Below are 26,068 nucleotides of genomic sequence, written 5' to 3' on the forward strand. Positions count from 1 at the left end.
CCTTACGGGGCGGGGACTCTTCCTACCGTCTGGCCAGGGCTGAGGTAAAAGGCATAAACTCCAAGGCTGAGGTGGCGCAGGCCCAGGCGGCCTTGGCAGTCAATATATGCGCCGCCCGAGGGCTGCAGGATGTGCTGCGGACCAACTTGGGTCCTAAGGGAACCATGAAAATGTGAGACGGCGGTTGGAGCGGCGGTTAGGGCGTCGGGGTTTGTTGGGTGTCCGGGCGCGCTGTGAGGCAGACGTTCCACAAAGAGTTGGGAGCGATGTGGACGCACTTGTGGGCCTGCTTTCCCTCGTTCTCATTCCTGCCCTGAGCTCATTTCTAGTCTGGTGGGAGAGGAGGAGAAATGCTACCCGAAAAAAGGGCTCACTGTGACTCCTCCCTGCCCTCCAACTTCTCGGTAAGGTTCATATGCAAGTAGAAAGTCAGTTCATTTAGTGTCATATATGAAACATAAACCATCTAGCTCCCCTGCTGTTGAAGAGTTTGGGTTTTGCTGGGCAGTGTGTTGTGGAGACGGCACGGGCTTTGGAACCTGGCAGGCTTGGGTTCAAATTCAAGGACCGCTTTAGCTATGCGTCCCTAGGCAAGTTGAACGCTCTTTCAGCATATATTTACTAAGGACTATTATTTTCTTTAGAAGAGAGGGAAGGAGACTAGTGAGGGCAAAGAGGTGTAAGAGGAGAGAGATACAGTCTCAGAGGAATGAGCAAAGTAATTAATATTAACAGTAAAAGAGGGCACTGAGTATGTACTGACTGGGATGCTGGGAACACAGAGATGACTGAGATACAGTTTCTATTCTTAAGGAGTTCTGGTAGAGATGAATGTGCTAATTATATATATACCATTATACTGAGGAAAGGGACTAATAACTGATGGCAGAAGGGAGAAGGGAAAGCTTCTCAATAACAGAGGATTTTTCATCAGTCTTGAAAAACGAATCAGAGTTCTCCAGTTGGAGAAGGGAGTAAAGGACTTCTAGATAGGGTAACTTCAGGAACAAGAGAAGCTCAATGGTGTAAATCCAACCGAAACGAAAGCAAACATGATGTAGTAAGGGAACCCCAAGGTTTGCCCACAAGATCTCATTTGATAGAAGAGGTAGAAGAAATAGACATTACCCAGATTGGGAAAGGTAACTTACGTCATTGCTATATAGTTTGGATATTATCATGAAGGTGATGGAGAACATGAAAATCATGGAAGGATTTTTGGTGAGGGAACTGACTGAATCACATTGCCTTTTAGAAAGATAAATGCAGTGTGGAGGGTAAATTCAAATTCAGACATATCAAGATGCTAAGTAGTCCAGACTAGAGATGATGATGACAGTGGAGATGGAGAGGAGTGGGTAGATTTAAGAGACATTTAGGTTGTAGAATTGACAGAACTTGATCTAATAAACATGAGGGGTGAGGGAAAACATTAGTTGAGTGAATGAATGGTAACATTTCACAAAAAAAGAAACCTGCAGAAAGTTCACAAACTTGTGGTTTGTAGACTTCCAAGTACTCTTCCAGGTACCAAGCCACTGTTCATAACTCATGGACTGCTCTTGTCCTTAAACTTGTAAATGTGCTGTTTGGAATGAAATCACCATAGCAGTCCATCTGGGGAGAAGTGATTCTGTGGTAGTTACTGTGGTATCCCCCATGGTATAATGGAAGTTTTCCACACCCAGTTACTTATATTAAGGATAGTGGAGTGGCTAACACTGGGAGTGTCTTGTTTGGCTCTTGCTGTATGAAGTTTATAACCACTGTTTTCTGAACAGGCTTGTTTCTGGTGCAGGAGACATAAAACTCACCAAAGATGGCAATGTACTGCTCCATGAGATGGTGAGCTGATGTTGCTGACTTAATAAACCTTAATTAGCCTTAGCTGAGAACATAGTACAATTTGTATATCCTTAAACCAAGGCCGTCAGCTAAATACTGCAGTCATGAGATATGCTTGTTTGTTTAAACCTTAGGAAAAAAAAAAGTCTATTGGCTGTTTTCAGATCTTTGTGTAGTGCAAATAATAACTTAGGGATACTTCCAAATTAGTTACATTTTTTAAAGTCAATGCACTTACGTTCTTTGTAATCATGGGAAAAAAATCCTTTGCAAGTTTAGTACATACATTCATCTTCAAGATTGAAGGATTTAATCTTATTTTGGAAATGTCGTTGCATTCGAAGCAGAGACTCTTTTATAAAATGTTCAAACCTCATTAGTTCTCAGGTTTTAACTTTTCGTTTTGACATTTATTATGTATGATAATATAAAACTTGTGAACTTATAGAATGAAGCTTATTTCATTTCTTAATTTTACTGTTGACCCTTAGGTTATCTTGTTTTTGGTGGACTATTTCTTTATCTCATTCTCTCTCTTTTTTAATCTTTTGCTTGCTTTTTTCAACAAATTCAACACCCAACAGCTTCCTTGATAGCAAAAGTAGCAACAGCCCAGGATGACATTACAGGAGATGGTACTACTTCAAATGTCCTAATTATCGGAGAGTTACTAAAACAAGCTGATCTTTACATTTCTGAGGTATTAGAATTTCATAGAACGCACATTCATGTGGTACTTTATTTTGAATAAAAAGTTATTTGTTTTTTTGCTAGTAAAATGGTTTAATTTTAGAGGGAAAAAGTTAATTTTCATCAAGATGTTTTTGGACAATTATAAATGGAAATAATAATGAAATTTTTAGTTAAAATAATGCCTTTTATTGAAATTATATACCTTTTTAAAAAATGAAATATTTGAAATATATATAAAAGTTAAAAAATTAGCCATGTACCCATGACTAATGGCCTAAGAAAGAAAACATCACTGAGAAAGTTGAAACCAAATTATGCACCTTTTAAAAAATAACTAGAGAAAAATTAATGAAGGTTTTCCACATTGTGAATTTACCTACTTTTCTAGTTTTATTTCCCTTTATAAACAGTCTCCTCTAGCCAGACTCCGTCATTCACTGGCCTCTGAAATCATTACATACATTTCTACCTCCATGCTTTTGTTCAATTTGTAGTGTTTTCTTTGCGTTACTTATCTGTCTTTTCTAATTAAGCAGTTGGATTTTTGCTCTTTCAAGGACCATTTTAGCAAAGCATAACCTGTCCTTTCGAAGTGCTAAAAGGATCACTTTGTGTTTCATTTAGTATTGGGATCTGTCTATTAATTCAGTACCTGCAACTTATCTCAAGATGCTTTTAGCTGTAAGCAGTGGAAACTTGACTAAAAGTCACTTAAACAACAAAAAAATTATCTCCCGTAACAGGAAATATAGCAAGAAAACAGGCTTCTAGGGTTAGTTGATTAAAAAATTCATTCAGTCATCAAGTACCCAGATCCTTTCTGTCTCTTAGCTCTTCCACTTGTAATGCTGTTTCATCATAGGCTTATTCCCATCCTGGATGAAAGACTGTCAGAAGAAATCAGGGCTGCCTCTTCTCCTTACTAACACTCAGCAGGAGAGGGCAAGAGAAAACCATTCACCCAGCCATAGAATAAAAGTCCTTCCTTTATATGATTGGGCCGACATTGGTTTTATTCCATCCCAAACCAGTGACAGTTTTTTGGGAAATTGACTTAATCTAATTAGGATCCGCCCCTTGAGCTAGGGATGGGGTCAGCTTCCTCTGAAGCACTGAGGAAGAGAGATACCTAAACAAAATTAGGGTTGGGCTAGGAAGGAAGAAATTAGGGGAGGGGAGATGCCGACAGACACTGACATAGTTATGAAACTCTGTGACAGTGCAGTGACAGAGCTAGGCACAGGATGGGATAGAAACACTGAGGATGGAGGGGTATCCTAAACTAGCCTGAGGTAGTCAGGAAGCACTTTCTGGAGGAAATAGGCCTGGGCTGAATCTTTAGGATTAGAAGGAGTGAGCCTGATGAAAGAGTGAGGGGTGAGGAGTGAACCTGATGAAAGAGTGAGGGGTGTGGAGAATAGCATTCCAGGCAGAAGGAAAAGCATGAGCAAAGGCACAGAGAAAAGAAGCAAACTGGTGTGTGTGCAGAGCTACAAGCAGTCTGGTGTTGGTGGAGTTTAAAGTGATGCGGACAGTAGTGAATAGGCATGTAATATACTAACCAAGAAGAATGTTCATACTGACATATGAATGAGTGATATGGTCAGATTGGCATTTTAAATATTTGGGGGACAGTTTTAAGGGAGTCAAGACTGAAGGTTTTCCTAGTAGTCTAGGTGAGAAGTTGTGAGGTCCTAGGCTGAGGAAATGTTTTGAAGATGGTTAATAACACAGGCTCTGGCGTCAGGCCTTTTGGGTTTAAATCCTGGCTCTGGCTCTTATTAGCCTGGTGATCTAAGCCTTTAAGCCTAAATTTCCTCATCTGTGAAACAGGAATGATAAAAACACCCACTTCATAGTGTTGAAAGGACTAAAATAATACATGTAAATCTTTTAGAATAGTGCCTGGTACAAATGCTCAATAAATGTCAACTTTTGAAAGTTATTATAGGACTGACATAAAGGAATGGAGGAAGGGAATAAATTAGAACTAGTTCCAGCTTTCAATAAGTTTATGTATTATTTTTCAGAATAAACAATAGCGTTTTTTCAAAAAAAATTTTGTTATAATGTCAGACCTACAGAAAAGTTGCAAGAATATTCCAAAGAATAACATTTCTCTCTCTTTCATGAATATATATATATATATGGAATGTGTATATATATAGTAATATACATATTTTTTTCTAATGGTATAAGAATAAGTTGCAGACGTGATGATCTAAATATTTCAGTGTATGTTTCTTAAACCAGGGAATTCTCATATATAACCACAGTATAGTGATCGAAACAGGAAATTAGTATTAGCACATTGATAAGTACTTTTATCTAATTTGCAGGTTTTATTCAAATTTCGTCACTTGTCCCATTCAGTTGTCATACCCCTTTAGTCTTCTTTAAGCTGGAATAGTTCTCGAGCCATCTTTTGTGTTTCATGACATTGCTGACATTGCTACTTTTAGAGAATAGGCTGTTTTTTTTTTAAGAAAGTCCCTCAGTTTGGATGTGTCTGTTTCCTCATTATCAGACTCAGGTTATGAACTTTTGGCAGGAGTGCCATGGAAATGCTGTATTGGTCTTAATGCAGCATATCTGGAGGCACATGGTGTGTGTTTGTCCCGTTCTATGATGTTAACTTTGAACATTTGGTGAAGGTGCTGCCTATCTGTCGTTTTTCTCCAAACAATGCTGGTTCTTTTCCTCTACATTACAGGGAGTCTTCTCTTCTGTGCCCATTCAGAAGAGCACTACACAACAGTGTGTTACAGTTTTCAGACATAAAAAGAACTTTTGTAGTTTTTTTCTACTGTTGTAAATTGTAAACAGTTTTTCTGTAAGTTTGAGATTGTTTGAAATATGAAGCGCTGAAAGATTACAAATTACATACATACACTTATATTTAGTGGCATTGATATAGGTAATTAATTTTTTTGGACATACCTATTAGTAGGAAAGGATAGTTACTTTTACTTTGGATAACTTACTTTATAATTTATAGTTTTATGTTGATGTATTAGGGCCTGCACCCTAGAATAATAGCTGAAGGATTTGAAGTTGCAAAAATAAAGGCACTTGAAGTTTTGGAACAAGTTAAAATTAAAAAAGAGATGAAAAGAGAAATCCTCTTAGATGTGGCTAGAACATCTCTACAAACTAAAGTTCATCCTCAGCTGGCTTATGTGTTAACAGAGGTATGTGGTTAAACTTTTGCAGAATGAGTACAGCCTAACACATGGTGGTATTTTTCTTTTTCCTATAAGATAATCAGCTAGCTATGGCATGTGGTTCTTTTGAACATACAACAAAATATAGAAGACAGATATTTATAGGCTTATTTACAGAGTAGATTTGATTGGTCAGAACAGTATGTGTAATTTTTCAAAAGTGTCATATTAAGCCTTCTTTTAAGTTAACTTGAAAGTTGGGAGGGACTTGGCTGCCTATGGATCACCCCCTGTGGAAGCTGTTGGGGTGATGCACACTGGTCTCCTAAACCTAGAGGTCCATATTTATTATTTATTTATTATTTATATTTAATATAAAATAATAATAATAAATATATTTATTTATTATTATGTGAGGTTGGGGACGTTGTTTTGGCAGTGTGTCTTGTAGTTAAGGTTACCTTTTTTTTTTTTTTTGCGGTACGCAGGCCTCTCACTGTTGTGGCCTCTCGCATTGCGGAGCACAGGCTCCGGACGCGCAGGCTCAGCGGCCATGGCTCACGGGCCCAGCCGCTCGGCGGCGTGTGGGATCCTCCCAGACCGGGGCACAAACCCATATCCCCTGCGTCGGCAGGCGGGCTCTCAACCACTGCGCCACCAGGGAAGCCCAAGGTTACCACTTTAATGAGCATGACTGATCTGATAGATAATATTCACATCTGGGAAGTGTATACTTGTTTACTTCTAAAGGTAGAATATATATATATATAATATCAGGACAAAGTTGGGTATTTTGGGAAGGCTTTTATCAGGTAGCTGTAGTTTGATGATATCATCATTGTTCCTCAGCTTTGCATTTTTTGAAACTTGAGTATATTAGTTTATCAGGAATGATGAGTTCATAACAACCAAATTCACAAGACATTGACATAGAAATCAGAATTCTGTCTTACTAATTTACCTTGAGAAATATAAATACTGAAACACCTGAGTTGTTTCTGGTCAATTCTTACCGATAGGAAAACCTACTTGGGAAATCAGATTAAGATTAAGAAATTAAGACATTTTCTTGCTGAGCAGTCTAAATAAAGACTCTGCTGTGTTTTCTGCTGTTAAAGTACATATATCACGTGGCCCAGAATCTTCAAGCTATCTGATTAGGGCCTCCATTCCCTTTTGGAGTTATAGAAACACTAATGCTCTCATTTTCCAATGGTTTGTCATTATTCCCCATTAGTCATCAAAACCAAAAATCATGTTACCTCAGTAAACTTTTCTAAGATATAGATTTTTTTGCTTCTATTTTATTTGAGGATGATTATACTATAACACTTAATTTCTTTGGTCAGTTGTTTTCATATTACTTTCTGAGCTAAGCAATAGGCTGTGTGGTGCTGTGCTTCTCAAATTGCATATCCCTGGGGATATTTGGCAGAATAAATGAGACATGTCTTTCTGGAGTGTCAATTTTACTTTACTATGGAGGAAAAGCATTATTTTCACTTTGAAACAAACATGTATAACTAACAGAACACTGTAAATCAACTGTACCCCAATGAAAATTAAAAAACAACAAAAAACAAACATGTATATATTATGGCATGATGTAGAAAAGTTTCATGGTAAAACATAAGACTTAAAAATTTCATGTTGTTAGAGCCAGCAAATTTGAACTCTTTCCTTAGATTTCATTTCCTTCTTTTCCATTAAGGTGTCCTTTGGTGGAAAAGTTTGAGTAGTGTTTGTATAGTAGGCTTGGCAGTTAAAGAGACTTGATTTCTAGTCCTGACTCTGCTACTACCTGTTAGATCTTGTTTTAAGACCATAACTTCTTAAAGTCTCACCTTAGTTTCCTTCTCTGTAAAATAAGGGGATTGGACCTGATAACCTCTGAAGTCCCTGTAGGCTCTAAACTATCCATTGGCACTGGTTATCATTTGTATCCATGACAGAGTGACACTTTCTGACCTTGCCTTGTGTTTTGGAGCCTGAAACACTTTATCTGCTTAGTCTGGTGATAGATTACTAGGGCCAGTGGTTTCTTTTAGTAGACCAAATAATTTACTGTTCTCATTCATTTCTCTTCCAGGCTGTGGTGGATTCTGTTTTGGCTATTAGAAGACCGGGTTATCCTATTGATCTCCTCATGGTAGAAATCATGGAGATGAAGCATAAATCAGAAACAGATACAAAGTAAATGATGTAAACTTTAACAGTACATAGATTCTAGAATACTTGGTTATCTTCAGATATTCTTTCACTGATTTCATTAGTTACTTCTATTCATCATCAGTCTATTTATTCAGCATATATTAATTGGATACTTACCAGGAGCCATTCACTGTTTTAGGTGTTAGGAATGAAGAGTAAACAAAACAGAATTTCTTTTTTTAAGAATCTTACATTTCTAGTTGAAAGAGATGGTGGACAAATAATGCTAATAAGTGCTGTGAAGAGGCTAGAGCAGCTGTATATGTGAGCATGTGCATGATTTTAGGGTAGTAAGGGAAGATCATCGTGATGAGAAAGTAAACTAGAGAGCTAAATGGGTCTCTAGTGCTAGCCATGTGCATATCTGGAAGAAGAGTGTTCTAAGCAGAGGGAATAAGGGTGGAAGAAGCCCCGAGGCAGAAGTGTGCTGGGGTGTTCCAGTGTGCCTGGAGCAGAGGAAGAGGAAAAAGTAGTAGAAGGTGAGATCAGAGAGGTAAGACAATTATAACATTGTCTGAGTATGTATGTCCTGAGAGTGAGTAGCACCTTGTTGACTTTGGACTTAACTCATTTTAAACATTCTATTATGGAAAACTCTAACCATATATAAGAGTAGAATAGAATAGTGAATGAACTCTCACATATCTGCCACTCATCTTTATCAATTTTCAGTATATGGCCAGTCTTATATCCCCCGTATATACTCCTCTTTCCTTCCCCCTGCCCAAATCTGGATTATTTTGAAGCCAATTCAGATGTTATATTTCATCTGTAAATACTTTATTTTTAATATATGTGTGTGTGTATGTATAGGTGTCTTTACTTATTTTTAGAAGTTCTTAAATCTGCCTTGTCACTTTTTATGGTTTCCTGTTCCCTCTGCAGGAGGGAACTCTTTTCAAACTTACCTTTCATTTCCTTAAACATATAGTTCAGTTTGATAATTACAATATTTAAAGTTTTGTCTTGTCTACTTCTGGTGTTTATTTTATTTATTTTTAAAATTAATTTATTTTTGGCTGTGTTGGATCTTTGTTGCTGTGTGCAGGCTTTCTCTAGTTGGGGCGAGCGGGGGCTACTCTTCATTGCGGTGCATGGGCTTCTCGTGGTGGCTTCTCTTGTTGTGGAGCACGGGCTCTAGGCACACGGACTTCAGTTGTTGTGGCACACGGGATCAGTAGTTGTGGCTCATGGGCTCTAGAGCACAGGCTTGGTAGTTGGGGCGCACGGGCTTAGTTGCTCTGCGGCATGTGGGATCTTCCCGGGCCAGGGCTCAAACCCGTGTGTCCTGCATTGGCAGGCAGATTCTTAACCACTGTGCCACCAGGGAAGCCCTGCCCAGGGACAACTTTAAACTAAATCCACAGCTTGAGGTTTTTTTTGAATAACCAGTTGTGAATTCTAACTGCAAGTGCATGTGAGGGCTGCTGGTTTGTACCCTGAGTATGTAGCCTTTGAGGTTCTAGTTTAATGTGAAGAGGGTCTTACTGTTTTACTCTCTACTTTGGATGAGGCTTGAGCTTTTTAAATTCTGTCCCCCTCTCATTATGAGGTCAAAATTCAGATTTGTCTGAATTGTCAGATGACTTTAGGGTGAGTGGTTACAGTTATCTACTTACCTCTTGGAGTTCCTGTTTTGTTTTCAGTTTTGGAAAGAAAACTTTTGTAGCTCTTTACTGTTTTATGGCTCTGCAGAGTTTTTAAGGGTTTTTTTTTTTTTTTCTTTTTTTGCGATACGAGGGCCTCTCACTGTTGTGGCCTCTCCCGTTGTGGAGCACAGGCTCCGGATGCGCAGGCTTACAGGCCATAGCTTACGGGCCCAGCCGCTCCGCGGCACGTGGGATCTTCCCGGACCGGGGCACGAACCCGTGTCCCCTGCATCAGCAGGTGGACTCTCAACCACTGCGCCACCAGGGAAGCCCTGTTTTGTTTTTAATCCAGCATTTTTAGTTGCTTTTGGTAGTAGGGTTGGTCCAAATTACCTTACCATTGCTGAGGGCAACAAGTACTTGGTTTATATTTCAGAAGGATCTCCGTGGTTGTTGTGTGGGGAGTACACTGCGGAGCAGGGTGGGAGGTGCAAGGACAGAAGCAGGAGACTGGTTAGGAATCTGTTGTAATATAGGTGAGAAAAGAAAAAAGATTTGGATCAGGGTATACTTAGAAAGAAGGAGCAGTAGGATTTGTTGATGTTCCACATAGAATGTGACAGAAACAGATGATTCAAGGATGTCTCTTGGGTTTTTGCATGAGCAGCTGGAAAAGCAGAGATGCCATTTCTTGGGATGGAGAAGACTGGGAAGAGCAGGTTTGGGGAAATAAATCAAGAGTTTAGCTTGGGGAATGTTATGTTTTCGATGCCGATTAGATGTCCATGTGGACATGTTGTGTAAGAATTTGGAGAGGTGTCAGGAGTTCAGGATCGAGGTCTGGACTGGAAATATTTATTTGGGAGTCATCAGTGTGTGGATGACTTAAAGCTATGAGAGTTTTTAATTTATTTTTAAATTTTTTTTGGCTGCGCCGTGCTGCATGTGGGATCTTAGTTCCCTGACCAGGGATTGAACCCGTGCCCCCTGCACTAGGAGCACAGAGTCTTAACCACTGGATTTCCAGGGAAGTCCCTATGAGAGTTAATAAGATCATCTGGGAAGTGATATAGATAGAAGAGGAAGTTTAAAGACTGAGCCCTGAAAACTCCAGTGTTTAGAAATTGGGAAGATAGGGAGGACTGAGCAGAGAAGACTGAAAAGGGGTGGTCAGTGAGGTAGGAGGAAAGCCAAAGGAGAATAGTGTCCCAGAAGGTAAGAGAAGAAAGTGTTTCAAGAAAGAGAGAATAATCTGCTATGTCTTATGCAGTTGACAGTTTGATGAGCAAGTTGTGAACTGAGAATTGACCATTAGATTTGGAGAACGTTTAGTTTTTTGGTGGCTTTAATGAAAGTTGATTCAATAAAGGGATGAGTGTGAAAGTCAGATTGAAGGTGGGCTCAAGAGAGAATGGTTAGGGAAGAAGTGAGGATGCAAATGTAGACAATTCAGAGGAGTTTAGCTCTAAAGGGGAGCAGGTAAGTGGGGCAGTAGCTAGAAGGGAATATGGGAATGGGGTTGAAGGAGAATTTTTTGTTTTAAAGATGGGCATTACTATGACAAGTTTGTTCCCTGATGAGGATGCTCCTGTAGGCAGGAACAGTTGATGTGAGGGAAGAGGGGACAGTTGCAGGAGCAGAGACGGGAAATGGGATACAGTACACAAGCAGAGGGGTTAACCTTAGCGAGGAGCATGGGCAATTCATTCCTAGTCATAGGAGATTCAGGTTCAAGTGCAGGTAGATTGGTAGAGGTAGTGATGGGACAGTGTTTTTATTTTCTCAAAGAAGCAAGATCATTTGCTGAGAGTGAGAAGAAGGGGAAGAGTGAAGAAGACTGGAAGAGTGAAGAATATTGAACATATAGTTTGTTTTTTTCTTCCTAAATAAAGTATCTTCACATTCAGTTAGGAGTTGGAGTAATCTAGTTAGATGAAAATTTTGAAAAATTCCCTATAATTATGCTTAACTATTTTAAAAATTATTTCTTTACATGAATGTGTAACAAATATTGGTTATAAAAGATTCATAAGTAGAAATGCATTTCCTAATTGGGTGTAAATGAATTTTTAAAAGTTATAAAAATATTTTCTCTTGAAAGATCACTTGGAAAATAGGAACCCCCCCCCCCACCACCCAAGCATAACCCTACTCTTAGTTTCCTTCCATTTTTCCTTTTCAATGCCAAGGTGCTTTTTAAAAATAATTGATTAATTAATTTTTGGCTGCATTGGGTCTTCGTTGCTGTGCGCAGGATTTCTCTAGTTGCGGCGAGTACTCTTTGTTGCAGTGGGCGGGCTTCTCATTGAGGTGGCTTCTCTTGTTGCAGAGCACAGGCTCTAGGTGTGCAGGCTTCAGTAGTTGTGGCATGCAGGCTCAGTAGCTGTGGCTCGTGGGCTCTAGAGCACAGGCTCAGTAGTTGTGGCACACAGGCTTAGTTGCTCCACAGCATGTGGGCTCTTCCTGGGCCAGGGATCAAACCCATGTTCCCTGCATTGGCAGGCATATTCTTAACCACTGCGCCACCAGGGAAGTCCCCCAAGGTGCTTATTTTTTAACAGAATAGTTATAATCGTGCTTCATATGTAATTTGTCATTCTCTGCTTCTTAGCTACCCCGTAAATATTTTTCCATGTTATTACATGGTTTTCATGACTAACACATAGTTGAGTCATTATCTGTTGAACAGTGCCCTATTGTTGGACATTTAGGTTAACAATTTTTAGTTGTTCCATGTAATTATTTTGAACAACTGTTCCTAAGAAACTCATTGTGTGCCTACCTTTCATTACTTGATCAGCTGTGTCACATGTTTGAGCCACATAATTTATCCTTGTTTTTTTTTTTTTTTTTGCTGTACTCAGGCCTCTCACTGTTGTGGCCTCTCCCGTTGAGGAGCACAGGCTCCAGATTCGCAGGCTCAGCAGCCATGGCTCACGGGCCCAGCCGCTCCGTGGCATGTGGGATCTTCCCGGACCGGGGCACGAACCCATGTCCCCTGCATCGGCAGGCGGACTCTCAACCACTGCACCATCAGGGAAGCCCTGAAAAGTATACTTTAAAAGGCTGAATTTTATGGTATGTGAATTGTATCTCAAAAAATAGAGTAATAAACTCTATAATAAACAATACCTCAGATTTGTCTGATAAGCAAAAATGTAGATGTGAAATAATGGTAAAATAGAAGCTGAAATGGAAAATTAGAACCTAGGAAAAAAGAATATGAATATAGCAAATGTAATAGTATAATATTTAAACTGCCAGAACATAAAGAGATACAGTTAGCTATATAGGTTTCATTATTGAAAAGGAGAAAACAGAGCAGTTTCTAAATTGAAAAAATATGGGGCTTGATATAAGACCCTCCTTCTTGTAGTCACTTTTGATAAAAGCTAGTAACATTTTTTTCAAGAAGATAAACGTATATGATTCAGGCATGAAGCCGTTGGTAGTTCAACCTGATTCTTAGAATTTAGGATACAAAGAAAAAGGGACTATTTTTTAAATCACTTTAACCTCTTAGTTTTTTAAGAAATAATTTATCAAGGTAAAATTGACACATAATGAACTACTACACACATTTAAAGCCATGAAACTATCCCCTCATTAAAGATAATGAACATATTTATCACCCCAAAAAGTTACCTCATTCCCCCATGGTAATCCTTCCTGCCTCCTCTCACTGTGTCACCCTACCTTCAGGCAACCTTCAGTCAGCTTTCTGTTGCTATAGATTAGTTTGCATTTTCTAGAATCTTATATGAATGGAATAATACAATATGTAGTTTTTTTTGTTTGGCTTCTTTTACTCACCATAATTATTTTTAAGTTAATTGATGTTATTAATCAGTAGTTCATTCATTTTATTGCTAGATAGTATTCCATTATATGAATATACTGCAATTTATTTAATCAGATTCACCTATTGATGCACATTTGGTTGTTTACAGTTCTTGGCTATTGCAAATAAAGTTGCAATGAACATTCGTGTACAATTCTTCGTATGGATCTATGCTTTCATTTCTCTTGGGTAGATGCTTAGGAATGCAGTACTATGGAAGGTACATGTTTAACTTTTTAGAAGCTGCTGAACTGTTTTGCCATGTACCATTTTACATTCCTACCAGCCATTTATGAACATTCCAGTTGTTCTGCATCCTCACTAACACTGGATATGGTCATTCATGTTAATTTTAGCCATTCTAAAATTTAAAAAACCAAATTGTGACTTTAATTTGGATTTTCTTAATGATCATTGATATTGAGCATCTTTTCACGTGCTTATTTGCTATCTACATATCTTTGGTGAAGTTTCTGTTCAAATCTTTTGCACTTTTTTTTTTTTTTTTTGCTGTACTCGGGCCTCTCACTGTTGTGGTCTCTCCCGTTGCGGAGCACAGGCTCCGGACGCGCAGGCTCGGTGGTCATGGCTCACGGGCTCAGCCGCTCCGCGGCATGTGGGATCTTCCCAGACCAGGGCACGAACCCACGTCCCCTGCATCGGCAGGCGGACTCTCAACCACTGCGCCACCAGGGAAGCCCATGCACTTTTAAAAATTGGGTTGTTTTCTTATTGTTGAGTTTGAGAGTTCTTTGTATATTCTGGATACAAATACCTTTTCAGATGTATGATTTGCAGACATTTTCTGCTACTCTGTAGTTTGTTCTGTTATTCTCATAACAGTGCCTTTCAAAGAAGAATTCTTAATTTCAATGAAGTATAATTTATCAATTTTTTCTTTCATGGATTATGCTTTTGGGTGGTATCTAAAAAAATCTTTACCTAACCCAGGGTCACAAAATTTTTCTTTTATGTTTTCTTTTAGAAGTGCTATAGTCTTAGGTTTTATATTTAGGTCTGTGATTCATTTTAAGTTAATTTTTGTATATGCTGCAAAGTATGGATCTAAGTTTGTTTTTTCGTGTATAGGTATCAAATTGTTTCAGCTCTATTTGATGAAAAGACTATCCTTTTACTTAGTTGCCTTTGCATTTTTGTTGAAAATCAGTTAGTTGTCCACATTTGTGTGGTTCTGTTTCTGGGTTCTATATTTCATCAATCTGTTTATCTCAGTGTTAATGTCATTCTACCTTGTTTATAGTAACTTTATAATAAGTCTTGAAATCTGTAGTGTTAATCCTCCCATTTTGTTCTTTTCCAAGTTGTTTTGATTATTTTAAATGTTTTGCATTTCATATCAATTTTAGAATCAGCTTGTCAATTCCTACCAAAAAACTGCTGGGATTTTGGCTGGAATTTCACTGAATCTATGGATAAGTTTGGGAATAATTGATATTTTAACAATATTGAGTCATGGTACATCTTTCTGTTTATTTGGGCCTTCTTGAATTATCTCAGCAATATTTTATACTTTTTAGTATGTGAGTATACTAAGTATTTCACAACTTTTTTTTCAGATTTATCCTTATGTGTTTCATGTATTTTGATCCTACTGTACATAGTATTTTTAAGATTTCAATTTCTGATTGTTAGTTAATATATAAAAATACAGTTGATTTTTGTATATTGATCTTGAACTCTGCAACCTTGCTAAACTCACTTATTTTAGTAGCTTTCTTATAGATTTCATTGAATTTTCTATATAAATGATAATGTTGTCTTGTTAATGGAGACAGTTTTACTTCTTTCTTTCCAATATGGATATATTTTATTTCTTTTTACCCCTTATTTCATGGGCTAAAACCTTCAATACAATGTTGAATAGAAATGGTGAGAGTAGGCATCCTTTCCTTTTTCCTGATCTTAGGGAGAAAACATTCAGTCTTTTTCCACTATGTGTGATACTAGTTGTAGGTTTTTCATAGACATCTGCTATCAAATTGAGGAAGTTCTCTTTTATTGCTGAGAATCTTTATCAAGAATAGGTGTTGGCCAATCCAAAAATGGGCAGAAGACCTAAATAGACATTTCTTTAAAGAAGATATACAGATTGCCAACAAACACATGAAAGGATGCTGAACATCACTAATCATTAGAGAAATGTGAATCAAAACTACAATGAGGGGGCTTCCCTGGTGGCGCAGTAGTTGGCAGTCCGCCTGCCGATGCAGGGGACGCGGGTTCGCGCCCCTGTCCAGGAGAATCCCACATACCGCGGAACGGCTGGGCCCGTGGGCCATGGCCACTGGGCCTGCGCGTCTGGAGCCTGTGCTCCGTGGCGGGAGAGGCCACAACAGTGAGAGGCCCGCATACCACAAAAAAAACCCCACAAAAAAACCAAAAAAAAACTACAATGAGGTATCACCTCACACCGGTCAGAATGGCCATCATCAAAAAATCTAGAAACATAAATGCTGGAGAGGGTGTGGAGAAAAGGGCACCCTCTTGCACTGTTGGTGGGAAAGTAAATTGATACAGCCACTATGGAGAACAGTATGGAGGTTCCTTAAAAAACTAAAACTAGAACTACCATGTGACCCAGCAATCCCACTACTGGGCATATACCCAGAGAAAACCATAATTCAAAAAGAGTAATTGTACCCCAATGTTCATGGCAGCTCTATTTACAATAGCCAGGACATGGAAGCAACCTAAGTGTCCATCGACAGATGAATGGATAAAGAAGATGTGGCTCATATATACAATGGAATATTACTCAGGCATAAAAAGAAAGGAAATTAAGTTATTTGTAGTGAGGTGGATGGACCTAGAGACTATCATACAGAGTGAAGTAAGTCAGAAAGAGAAAACCAAATACCATATTCTAACATACATATATGGAATCTTAAAAAAAAAAAATGGTTCTGAAGAACCTAGGGGCAGGACAGGAATAAACACGCAGAAGTAGAGAATGGCCTTGAGGACACGGGGAGGGGGAAGGGTAAGCTGGGATGAGGTAAGAGAGTGGCATGAACATATATACACTACCAAATGTAAAATAGATAGCTAGTTGGAAGCAGCTGCATAGCACAGGGAGATCAGCTTGGTGCTTTGTGTCCACCTAGAGGGGTGGGTTAGGGAGGATGGGAGGGAGATGCAAGAGGGAGGAGATATGGGGATATATGTTTATGTATAGCTGATTCACTTTGTTATACAGCAGAAACTACACACCATTGTAAAGGAATTATACTCCAATAAAGATGTTTAAGAAAAAAAAAAGAATAGGTGTTGGATTTTGTCAAATGCTTTTTCTGCATCTATTGAGGTGATCATATGGTTTTTCTTTTAGTTTCTTAATGTACTAAATTACATTGATTTTCAAATCATTCTTGGATAAACCTTACTTAGTTATGATGTATTATCTTTTTAAAAATGGATTAAAGTTTTAGAAATAATTAAATGTTTTTTTTTAATTTTGGATTTTTTTTGTCATTTAAACCATTACGTGTACAGTTCAGTGGCCATAAGTACATTCACATTGTGCAACCTTCACCACCATCCATCACAAACATTTTTCATCTTGAAAAACTGAAACTCTATACCCATTAAACAATAGCTCTCCATTCTCTTCTCCCCCCAGCCCCTGGAAACCACCATTCTACATTCTGTCTTTACGAATCTGACTATTCTATGTACTTTATAGGAATGAATCATACAATATTTGTCCTTTTATGACTGGCTTATTTCACTTAGCATAATGTCTTCAGGGTTCATCCATGTTGTAGCATGTTACAGAATTTCCTTCCTTTTTAAGGCTGAATAATATTCCGTTGTATATATGTACCACATTTTATTTATCCGTTCATCTGTTGATGGAAACTTGGGTTTCTTCACCTTTTGACTATTTGAATAATGTGGCTTGCTGTGTCTTTTTTTTTTTTTTTACCATATTGTTGGATTTAATTTGCTATAATTCTGTTAAGAATTGTTGCATCTACATTCATATGGGATGTTGGTCTGTATATATATATTTTTGTAATGCCTTTATCTTTTTTGCTTTTAGAGTAATGCTGGCCTCAGAAAGTATTCTTTCCTCTTTAATTTTCTGAAAGTGTTGAATTCTTATATAGAAATGGTGTTAGTTTTTCCTTAAATGTTTGGTGGAATTCACCAGTAAAGCTTTCTATACCTGGAGTTTTCTTCATGGGAAGATTTTAAACTACAAATTTAATCTCTTTCATAGATACAGGATCATTCAGGTTGTTTATTTTTCTTGAGTGAGCTTTAGTACTTTGTGTCTTTCAAGAAATTTTTCTACTTCATCTAAGTTAAGATCATACTGCCCATGAGCTAAATCTGGTTTGCTGCCTATTTTTGGTAAATAAAGTTATATTGGAACACAGTTACTCCCATTTGTTATGTATTGTCTGTGACTTTGTGCTATGCTAGCATAATTGGATAGTTGCAAAAGAGATGGTATGGTCCACAGAGCCTAAAATATTTATTTTCTGGCCTTTTACAGAAAGTTTGCCAATCCCTGATCTTAGTTTTCAAATTTATTGGCATAAAATTGTTCATAATATTCCCCTATTATCCTTTAATATCTGTAGAATCTGTAGTGACAGATTCTACACCGTTTTCATTTCTGACATTGGTCATTTTTATTTCATTGATTTCTACTCCGATCTTAACTGTCTTCTTTATTCTGCTTACGTTAAATTTCATTTGCTCTTCCTTTTCTAGTTTCTTAAGATGGAGGCTGAGGTCATTGGTTTGAGACCTTTCTGCTTTTCTAGTATGGGTGTTTAGTGATATAAATTTCTCTTCAGGTACTGCTTTAGTAGTATCCCACACATTTTGGTATGTTCTGTTTTCACAGGAGAACGGGATCAGGGAAGTTTTCAAAGCTACTGGTAATTTTCTGTTTCTTAAGCTGGGTGGTAGGTACATGGGTACATTTATTTGTACATTCTTTATATCTTATACATGTAAATATTCTTTTGTATGTATTCAGTATTTAACAAGGAATTTTTAAAAAGTGTGAATGGGAGGTGAGGATGTAATTACCTTGTGGGTAGACATAACTCTCTTGAGCAGTTATATTGTACAGTGAAGCCGAGAAAGGGGGTAGTAATTTAAAAATGATGTGGAATAAAAGGAGAGACTCTTTTTGTGTTGTTTTGTTTTAAAGATGAGTGATTCCAAACCAAGTTTACTGATTCAAAGTTTGCAAATTCAAAAACTTTATAGAGCCATACCAGCAGGTATAAGAGTCATATCCTGATGTGAAAATTGACGTGTTTAACTAGAGGTTTTGCCTTAGAATAATAAGAACACCAAAATTTTTTTTTTTTCTCAGAAAGTTTGGTTTCTGCTTCAGTACAGAAAGCAAATACTTCCTTGAGTCCTGAGAATTTCATACCAAAAACTATGGCCAAATTATGTTGGCCTAACATTTTTTTCAAATCAGATGTTATAATTAGTTACCTGCCACCATAAATTATAAATAACTACCTTTTAAATATAGTCATAAAGGAGAAGGATGATGGTGGAAGAAATGTCTACTCTGTAAACAATGAAATAAACTGTAGCCAGCTCTTGTCTGTACTATGTTAATTGTTTAATGGTGTATAACTTCAGGATGCTTCATAAGACATCTGAGTGATCACTGAGCTATGCAACTTATTTTATTTCTGTATATATTTAAATACGTTTTAGAGGCCGGCAAGATAATAGAACATGAATAGCTAGTTGCTTTTTTCTGTTTCTTCTGTGTGGTATGTCTTGCCAATCCTTTTTTTCCCTCCAATAGGTTGTGTGGTTCCAGGAGCGGGTGCAGTTGAAGTGGCAATAGCTGAAGCTCTAGTTACATACAAGCACAGTATAAAAGGAAGAGCTCGTCTTGGAGTCCAAGCTTTTGCTGATGCTTTACTCATTATCCCTAAGGTAGAACTATCCTAATGGCCAAAGAACAACTGTTTAGACAAAAGGTGTCTAATTAATTTTAAATTGCCCATTTTATGTATAACAGTAGAGTAGAAAGATAGGTATTTGTATTTCCCTACACAGTTTTGTTTAAGATATTATATAGCTAAAGCAGGGAAGTTTTTAGGATAACAGCTCTGAATTCTTGTAGGAGTTTCATGAAATGGCTCAATTATCACTTTGCTTCCATCTCTGAGCTCCAAAAGTTGAAGTAACTCCAAAAATTTCCTTCAAAAATGGTTCACGATTAATCATAATGAAGAAGTGTAGAACGTAAAATTTAATTAGATTTTGAGTAGACCTTTATTATGTTGGTGGTATCCAAAGTATTAGCACTTTAAATTATGGGAAGTGAGAACTTCAGGCTTGCATTTGTCATTGTCATTATAATTCCTAGAAAAGGAGAGAAACCAGTTTTTTTCCATGTACCAACAGAAGGACAGAGAACTACCATTTTTTTCCTTTGCCTTAATCTGATTGTGAACTACTTGGAAACACAGAGAACTCTTTCAAATATACTATTACCATGAATTAAAACATTACTAACAATGCTAGCAAAGTCTCTGATAATTGCTTTAAAATTATTAATAATTTGTTGAATCTTTGTGCATTAGATATCCATTTTTTTCTTCCCCTGAAGAGGCAAAGTCATTAACGATCCTATAGTTAACAAATATTGGTAAATCTGGTAGACATTTGGTGGTACCTTTTCACTCATCAGCTGTTGGTTTAGGACCACTTGGAAATAAACCTCGCTTGGAGTGCAGGTATCTCCATCCCTGTTGCCACAGGTCATAACTCTCCTCATGTGAATGAGGGGCACAGATATAATGCAGATAGGCAGGTTTAACAAGTGCCCAGGAAAAACCAGAAAACATGTGGCTAGAGGGACTAAACAAACAAGAATACCATTCTACTTCCTTCCGTTTAAAAAAAAAATCTTTTGCAAGGAGGTGTTAACCGAGAGGGACCCCTTCGGGGACCCTTGTCTAACACTCGGAAATGAATTGTCCGAGGAGACACACATACTGATAAAGCAAAAGACTTGGGTGCTCGAGCAGAGAACAGCAGGGTAAGGGAACCCAGGAGAGCTGCTCTGCCTCGTGGCTTGCAGTCTCAGGTTTTATGGTGCTGGAGTTGGTTTCCAGGTTGTCTCTGGCCAATCATCTTGCTTGTGCCATATTTGGCCCGACTCAAGAACCTTCCTGGTGGGCGTGCACATCTCTCAGTCAAGATGGATTCCAGCATGAGGATTTCTGGGAGGTTGTCAGGACATATTATGGGCTGGTGTCTCCTCCCTCTTTTTGGCCCCTCCCAAATTCTTCTGGTTGGTTTTGGAGGCACCTTGTCAGTTCAGTGTTCCTTATCAGGACCTCCTGTTGTGAGACAACTTATGCAAACGGTGGTTTCAGTCCACAGTTCCCTAACAGAGGGAAATTAATGTAGCAGGGTGGGGTGGGGAAACTCTAATTAGTCTTCGTCAGAATTTAGTGTGATGTACGTAGGGAAAATGTTTAAATATAAAAGTTACTAGGTACATGAAATAATTTGATTTAGATTAAGAATGGAATTCTTCAAAAGGAGATGATTACTATATTATGGATGTGTTTTCATAAGACTGGAGAGAGCAGTGCCTTATTTTTTATATCTGATATTTAAATATATATGAAGGAATTCCATACATATATTTATTATTATTTTTTATTCCTAAAGGTTCTTGCTCAGAATTCTGGATATGACCTGCAGGAAACACTAGTGAAAGTTCAGGTTGAGCATTCAGAATCAAAACAACCTGTTGGCATAGATTTGAATACAGGTAAGAAAGTAAAGAAAAATCAGCTGCTTAATAAAAAAAGAGGTTATACTACAGTGACCCAGAACTTAAGTAAGGGGGTGGAGGTTTGGATGGCTTTTTTTTTTTTTTGGCGGTATGCGGACCTCTCACTGTTGTGGCCTCTCCCGTTGCGGAGCACAGTCTCGGGACGCGCAGGCTCAGCGGCCATGGCTCAGGGGCCCAGCCGCTCCACGGCACGCGGGACCTTCCCGGACCGGGACACGAACCCGCGTCCCCTGCATCGGCAGGCGGACTCTCAACCACTGCGCCACCAGGGAAGCCCTGGATGACTTTTATATTTAAATTTTGGGTGCCTTTGTTTTACGTTTGAACTTCTTAGAAGCAAGTATTCATTCACTTAAGAAATAGTTACTGAGTGCTTGTTATTTGACTCGGGATTCACACAGAACAAAACAAAGACCCTTCCCTTGTGAGCTTATGTTGTAGCAGGGAAAGATAGGCAGTAAATAATAACCTTAATAAATAAGTTCCTTTAACATTTTTAAAGGTAATAAATTCTGTGAAAAAAATAAAGGGACAGTGTAAGGATGATTGTGAATGCTAGCACAGGAGTGTGGGGAGGGGGTTTCAATGGGAAGAGGGTGGTCAGGATAGGCCTCATTGAGAATATCTGTTGAACAAAATCAACGAAAGTTAGGAAGTTCCACGTGGGAACTAGGGAAAGAATGTCCTAGGCAGAGGGAACAGCTAGTGGAAAAGCCACTGTCTGGTGTTCTCGAGGAGGAGGGAGATGAGAGAGGTAATAGAAGGTCAGATCACGCGAGGGCGTGTGGGCCAGTGTACAGAGTTTGACTTTTTCTGTGGTGGAATAGGGAGCAATTTTGAACAGAGGTGTGACATGGTCTAAATATGTTTAAAAGGATCACTCTTGCTACTCTGTGGAGAGTAGTCAACTGAACAACTGGAAGGAATTGCCATTAAGTGCATTGGAGAAGACTGTGGGTAGAGCATGTTGTGGTAGCCGGAGGTCAGCATTGAGTTTTGGCAAAGTTAAGTTTGAAGTATCTGGAGACTTTAAAATAGACAGTTGGATGTACAAGTCTGAAGCTCAGGAAAGTGGTCCGGCTTGGAGATAAAAACTTGAGAGTTGTCAGAGTGTATATGCTTTAAATCTAGAAGATTGGGTGAGATCATCTAGGGAGTGAGCGTAGAGAGAGAAGAATGCAGGACTGAGCCTTTGGGTACTCTAACATTAAGAGCTCAGGAGGAAGAGGAAGAACCAGCAAAGTAGACAGAAAAGGAACCACTAGTGCAGAAGAAAAAAAACAGGCAAGTGTGATGTCCTGGAAGACAAGTGAAGAAAGAGTGGTTGGGAGGGTGTGATCAGCTGTGTTAGTTAAGTGCTGCTGATAGATGAGGTCTGAGAATTGACCTTTGGATTTGACACCATGGAGGTCATTGGTGACCTTGATAATAGTAATTTTGGTGGTATATTAAATATTGTTAGAATATACAGCCAATATTAACAGAATATATCAAGATTGTAGTATTGAAATAGTTTGTTTTTCCTTTGCAGGTGAGCCAATGGTAGCAGCAGATGCAGGAGTTTGGGATAATTATTTTGTGAAAAACCAACTTCTTCACTCTTGGTAAGTTTGTATTAGTAAAAAGAGAAAGACTTTTAAGGACATAATTGATAACATTAAGATTTTTCTATTATTTTTGCCTGCTACAGTGGAAAATGGCTAAGTGTATGAAAAGGCATGGTATCCAGTTATTAAGACTAGCTTCTGTCATTTTACAGTCCCTTTTAGATTTTAGTTCTATCAGTGTAAGTTATGGGAAATGTTAATCTTACTGTTTATTTGAGGGAGAAGGGAAAGAAGGACATTTACTGAAATAGTACCACATGCATAGTGGGAAAAAGATCAAATGATGTGCTAAAAATGAGCTCAGTTTTGCTGGAATATAAAATTAGGCTTCTACTTTATCAGCAAATGAGTTGAAATTATAATGCAAGGGGTGATGTTTGTATTTATAATAGCTATGTCTTATCTCACACCAACATCATTGCAGAACAAAGTGTCATTAGTAGCTGAAGATTTCTGAGGGGGAAAGATAAGAGTGGATTAGTAAGCTTTACTCACCCTGTCATCTTTTCCCTCAGCACAGTGATTGCCACCAACATTCTCCTGGTTGATGAAATTATGCGAGCTGGTATGTCTTCTCTCAAAGGGTGATTGAGTTCAAAATCAACTCTTCTAGAAGCTGAGACTTAGCACATCTTACATCCAACTACCATTATAGAGCCTGAGCCATTCTTAATTTTTACACAATAAATGCAATTTGTATTTGGTGGTCTTATAAGTCTCAAAAGTATTTCATCAAGGTATAAAGAACACAAGAAATACTTTCACAGCAAATAATATTAATGAAAGTATTTTTCCCTCGAAGTTCTAACTCCCTACCCTTTATTGTATGTGTGATATTATGATATAATAAGAAATATATATTTGGCCTATTTTATTTTATTTTATTATTTTTGGCTGCGTTGGGTCTTTGTTACTGCTCGCGCACTTTCTCTAGTTGCGGCAAGTGGGGACTACTCTTCGTTTCGGTGCACAGGCTTCTCATTGTGGTGGCTTCTCTTGTTGCGGAGCATGGGCTCTAGGACGCACAGGCTTCAGTAATTATGGTGCGTGGGCGCAGTAGTTGTGGCACATGGGCTCAGTTGCTCCATGGCATGGGGGATATTCCTGGACCAGGGATCTAATCTGTGTCCCCTGCACTGGCAGGTGGACTCTTAACCTCTGTGCCACTAGGAAAGTCCTATATTTGGTCTTTATCCCCAGTTCCTGGCACAAGATCTGCTAAAACCTTTGTAATTTCCTGAGCAATAGGGGTGACAGGAACATTTTTTATTATAATATTTAGTCTTGGTCCTGGTTCCTGACATACGATCTTTTAAGACCCTTGAAATCTCTGGAATTAATGAGTATCTTTTTGTATGCTAATGAGGTAACTCTTGATGGGCCACTAGATAGCTTCAGGTTGGGGGCTAGTCTCCAGAGGAACCAACCATGTGATTAGAGGGTTAGAACTTTAAGCCTCCCCGCCCTGGGAGGGAAGGAAAAGGGTATGGAGACTGAGTTACTGATCAGTTATACCTACATGATGAAGCCTCCATAAAAAAATCCCTAAACTATGGGGTTTGGAGAGCCTCCAGGTTGGGGAACATATATCCATATGCCAGGAGGGTGGTGGACTCCAACTCCATGGAGACCGAAACTCCTATATTCAGGACTCTTATCGCCCTATATACCTCTGCATCTGGCTGTTTATTTATATTCTTTATAATATCCTTTATAATAAACTGGTAAATGTAAGTAAGTGTTTCCCCGAGTTCTGTGAGCTGGTATAGCAAATTATCAAACATGAGGAGGGGGGTCATGGGAACAGAAGTTGGACAGAAGTGTGGGTAACATGGGGACCCACCACTTGTTCATTGATGTCTGAAGTGGAGGACAGTCTTGTGGAACTGAGCCTGTGGGGCTCAGTTCTGTGGGGTCTATGCTAACTCCCAATAGTTAGTGTCAGAATTGAATTGTAGGACACCCAGTTGTGTCTGGAGAGTTGTAGAATTGGTTGGTGTGGGAAAATCCCCACACATTTGATATCAAAAGATTGTGAGTAGAGGAAACAATTTTCCTTTAGTATGCTATTGCAGTTTTCATAAAATAGAATCTGTTGTGATTCTTAGATGTTTTTGGGCAACTTTTTAAAAAAATATATTTACTTATTTATTTGGTTGCCCCGGGTCTTAGCTGTGGCTTGTGGGCTCCTTAGTTGTGGCACGCGAACCCTTAGTTGCAGCTTGCATGTGGGATCTAGTTCCCTGACTAGGGATCGAACCCAGGCCCCCTGCATTGGGAGCTCAGAGTCTTAACCACTGTGCCGCCAGGGAAGTCCCTTGGGCAACTTTTAATGAACAAAATACGGAGCACAGGTTTTAGAGTACCCAAGTCAATTTCCAATTTGTCAGTGGGTATAAATGTAACAGGGCAAAATGTTTTATTCTCTCAAAATTCCTTTAGTAACTTCTTGCTGCCACTCTTTTCTCTAATAAATATGGCATCACTTTGTTAGTATAGCTTTGTTTCACTGATACCTGACAGTTTATTTTGAATATAGTTTATTATATTTTACCTGGCTCTTTCTTATACATGATTAGCAATTTACACTACTGTGCTAACTCTGGTAGTTCTCTGACTGGATGATTAGATAGAACAGACCTCATCTGGAAAGGCTGGGATTATTGGCACCAACACTGAGAAATAATTTTTTTTGGCTTTGAATGCTGCTATTCTATATCAGTATTATAGCAATATCTTTCTTATTCAAAACACTAGAGTTAATCTATTGTACTTTTTATTATTATTAAGCTCCTTGTAGTTAACTTCTGTCCATGGACGCAAGTTGATGAGATTAAAACATGGCAAGTGCATTAATGGAACCTTGGCCTGCTGGTGCATGTGGGGCAAAGTTCATTTAACCATTTAATGCCTTAGTTGAAAGCCTATAGATTTTTTTTTTTTTTTTTTTGCGGTATGCGGGCCTTTCACTGTTGTGGCCTCTCCCGCTGCGGAGCACAGGCTCCGGACACGCAGGCTCAGCGGCCATGGCCCCCGGGCCCAGCCGCTCCGGGGCATGTGGGATCCTCCCGGACCGGGGCACGAACCCGCGTCCCCCGCATCGGCAGGCGGACTCTCAACCACTGCACCACTAGGGAAGCCCAAAAGCCTATAGTTTCATAGTTTGGTTTTTTTTTTTTCCCATTTAATGTGTTGTCACCATCTTTCCAAGTTAATAACTACACTTCTGAACTATAATTTTTTCGTGGTTATGTGACATTTCATTGTGTGGCTGTTCTGCAATTTGTTTAGCT

The 26,068-nt window shown here is 38.6% G+C and overlaps 1 protein-coding gene across 1 annotated transcript; it reads left to right on the top strand.

Annotated features, from left to right (window-relative positions):
• The first annotated feature begins 55 nt into the window (after positions 1-55).
• CCT6B (chaperonin containing TCP1 subunit 6B) lies at positions 56-23,487 on the top strand. Its single transcript, XM_027099776.1, is given in 9 exon segments — positions 56-172; positions 1,782-1,845; positions 5,556-5,729; positions 18,223-18,256; positions 19,156-19,289; positions 21,042-21,144; positions 22,700-22,772; positions 23,291-23,348; positions 23,351-23,487. Coding segments are annotated over 9 exon segments (693 nt in total). The 5' UTR covers positions 56-164; the 3' UTR covers positions 23,396-23,487.
• Positions 23,488-26,068: the final 2,581 nt, after the last annotated feature.

Source organism: Aethalodelphis obliquidens, unplaced genomic scaffold, assembly GCF_003676395.1.
Source record: "Aethalodelphis obliquidens isolate GAN/ISIS:26980383/991018 unplaced genomic scaffold, ASM367639v1 scaffold139, whole genome shotgun sequence".
NCBI lineage: Eukaryota > Metazoa > Chordata > Mammalia > Artiodactyla > Delphinidae > Aethalodelphis > Aethalodelphis obliquidens.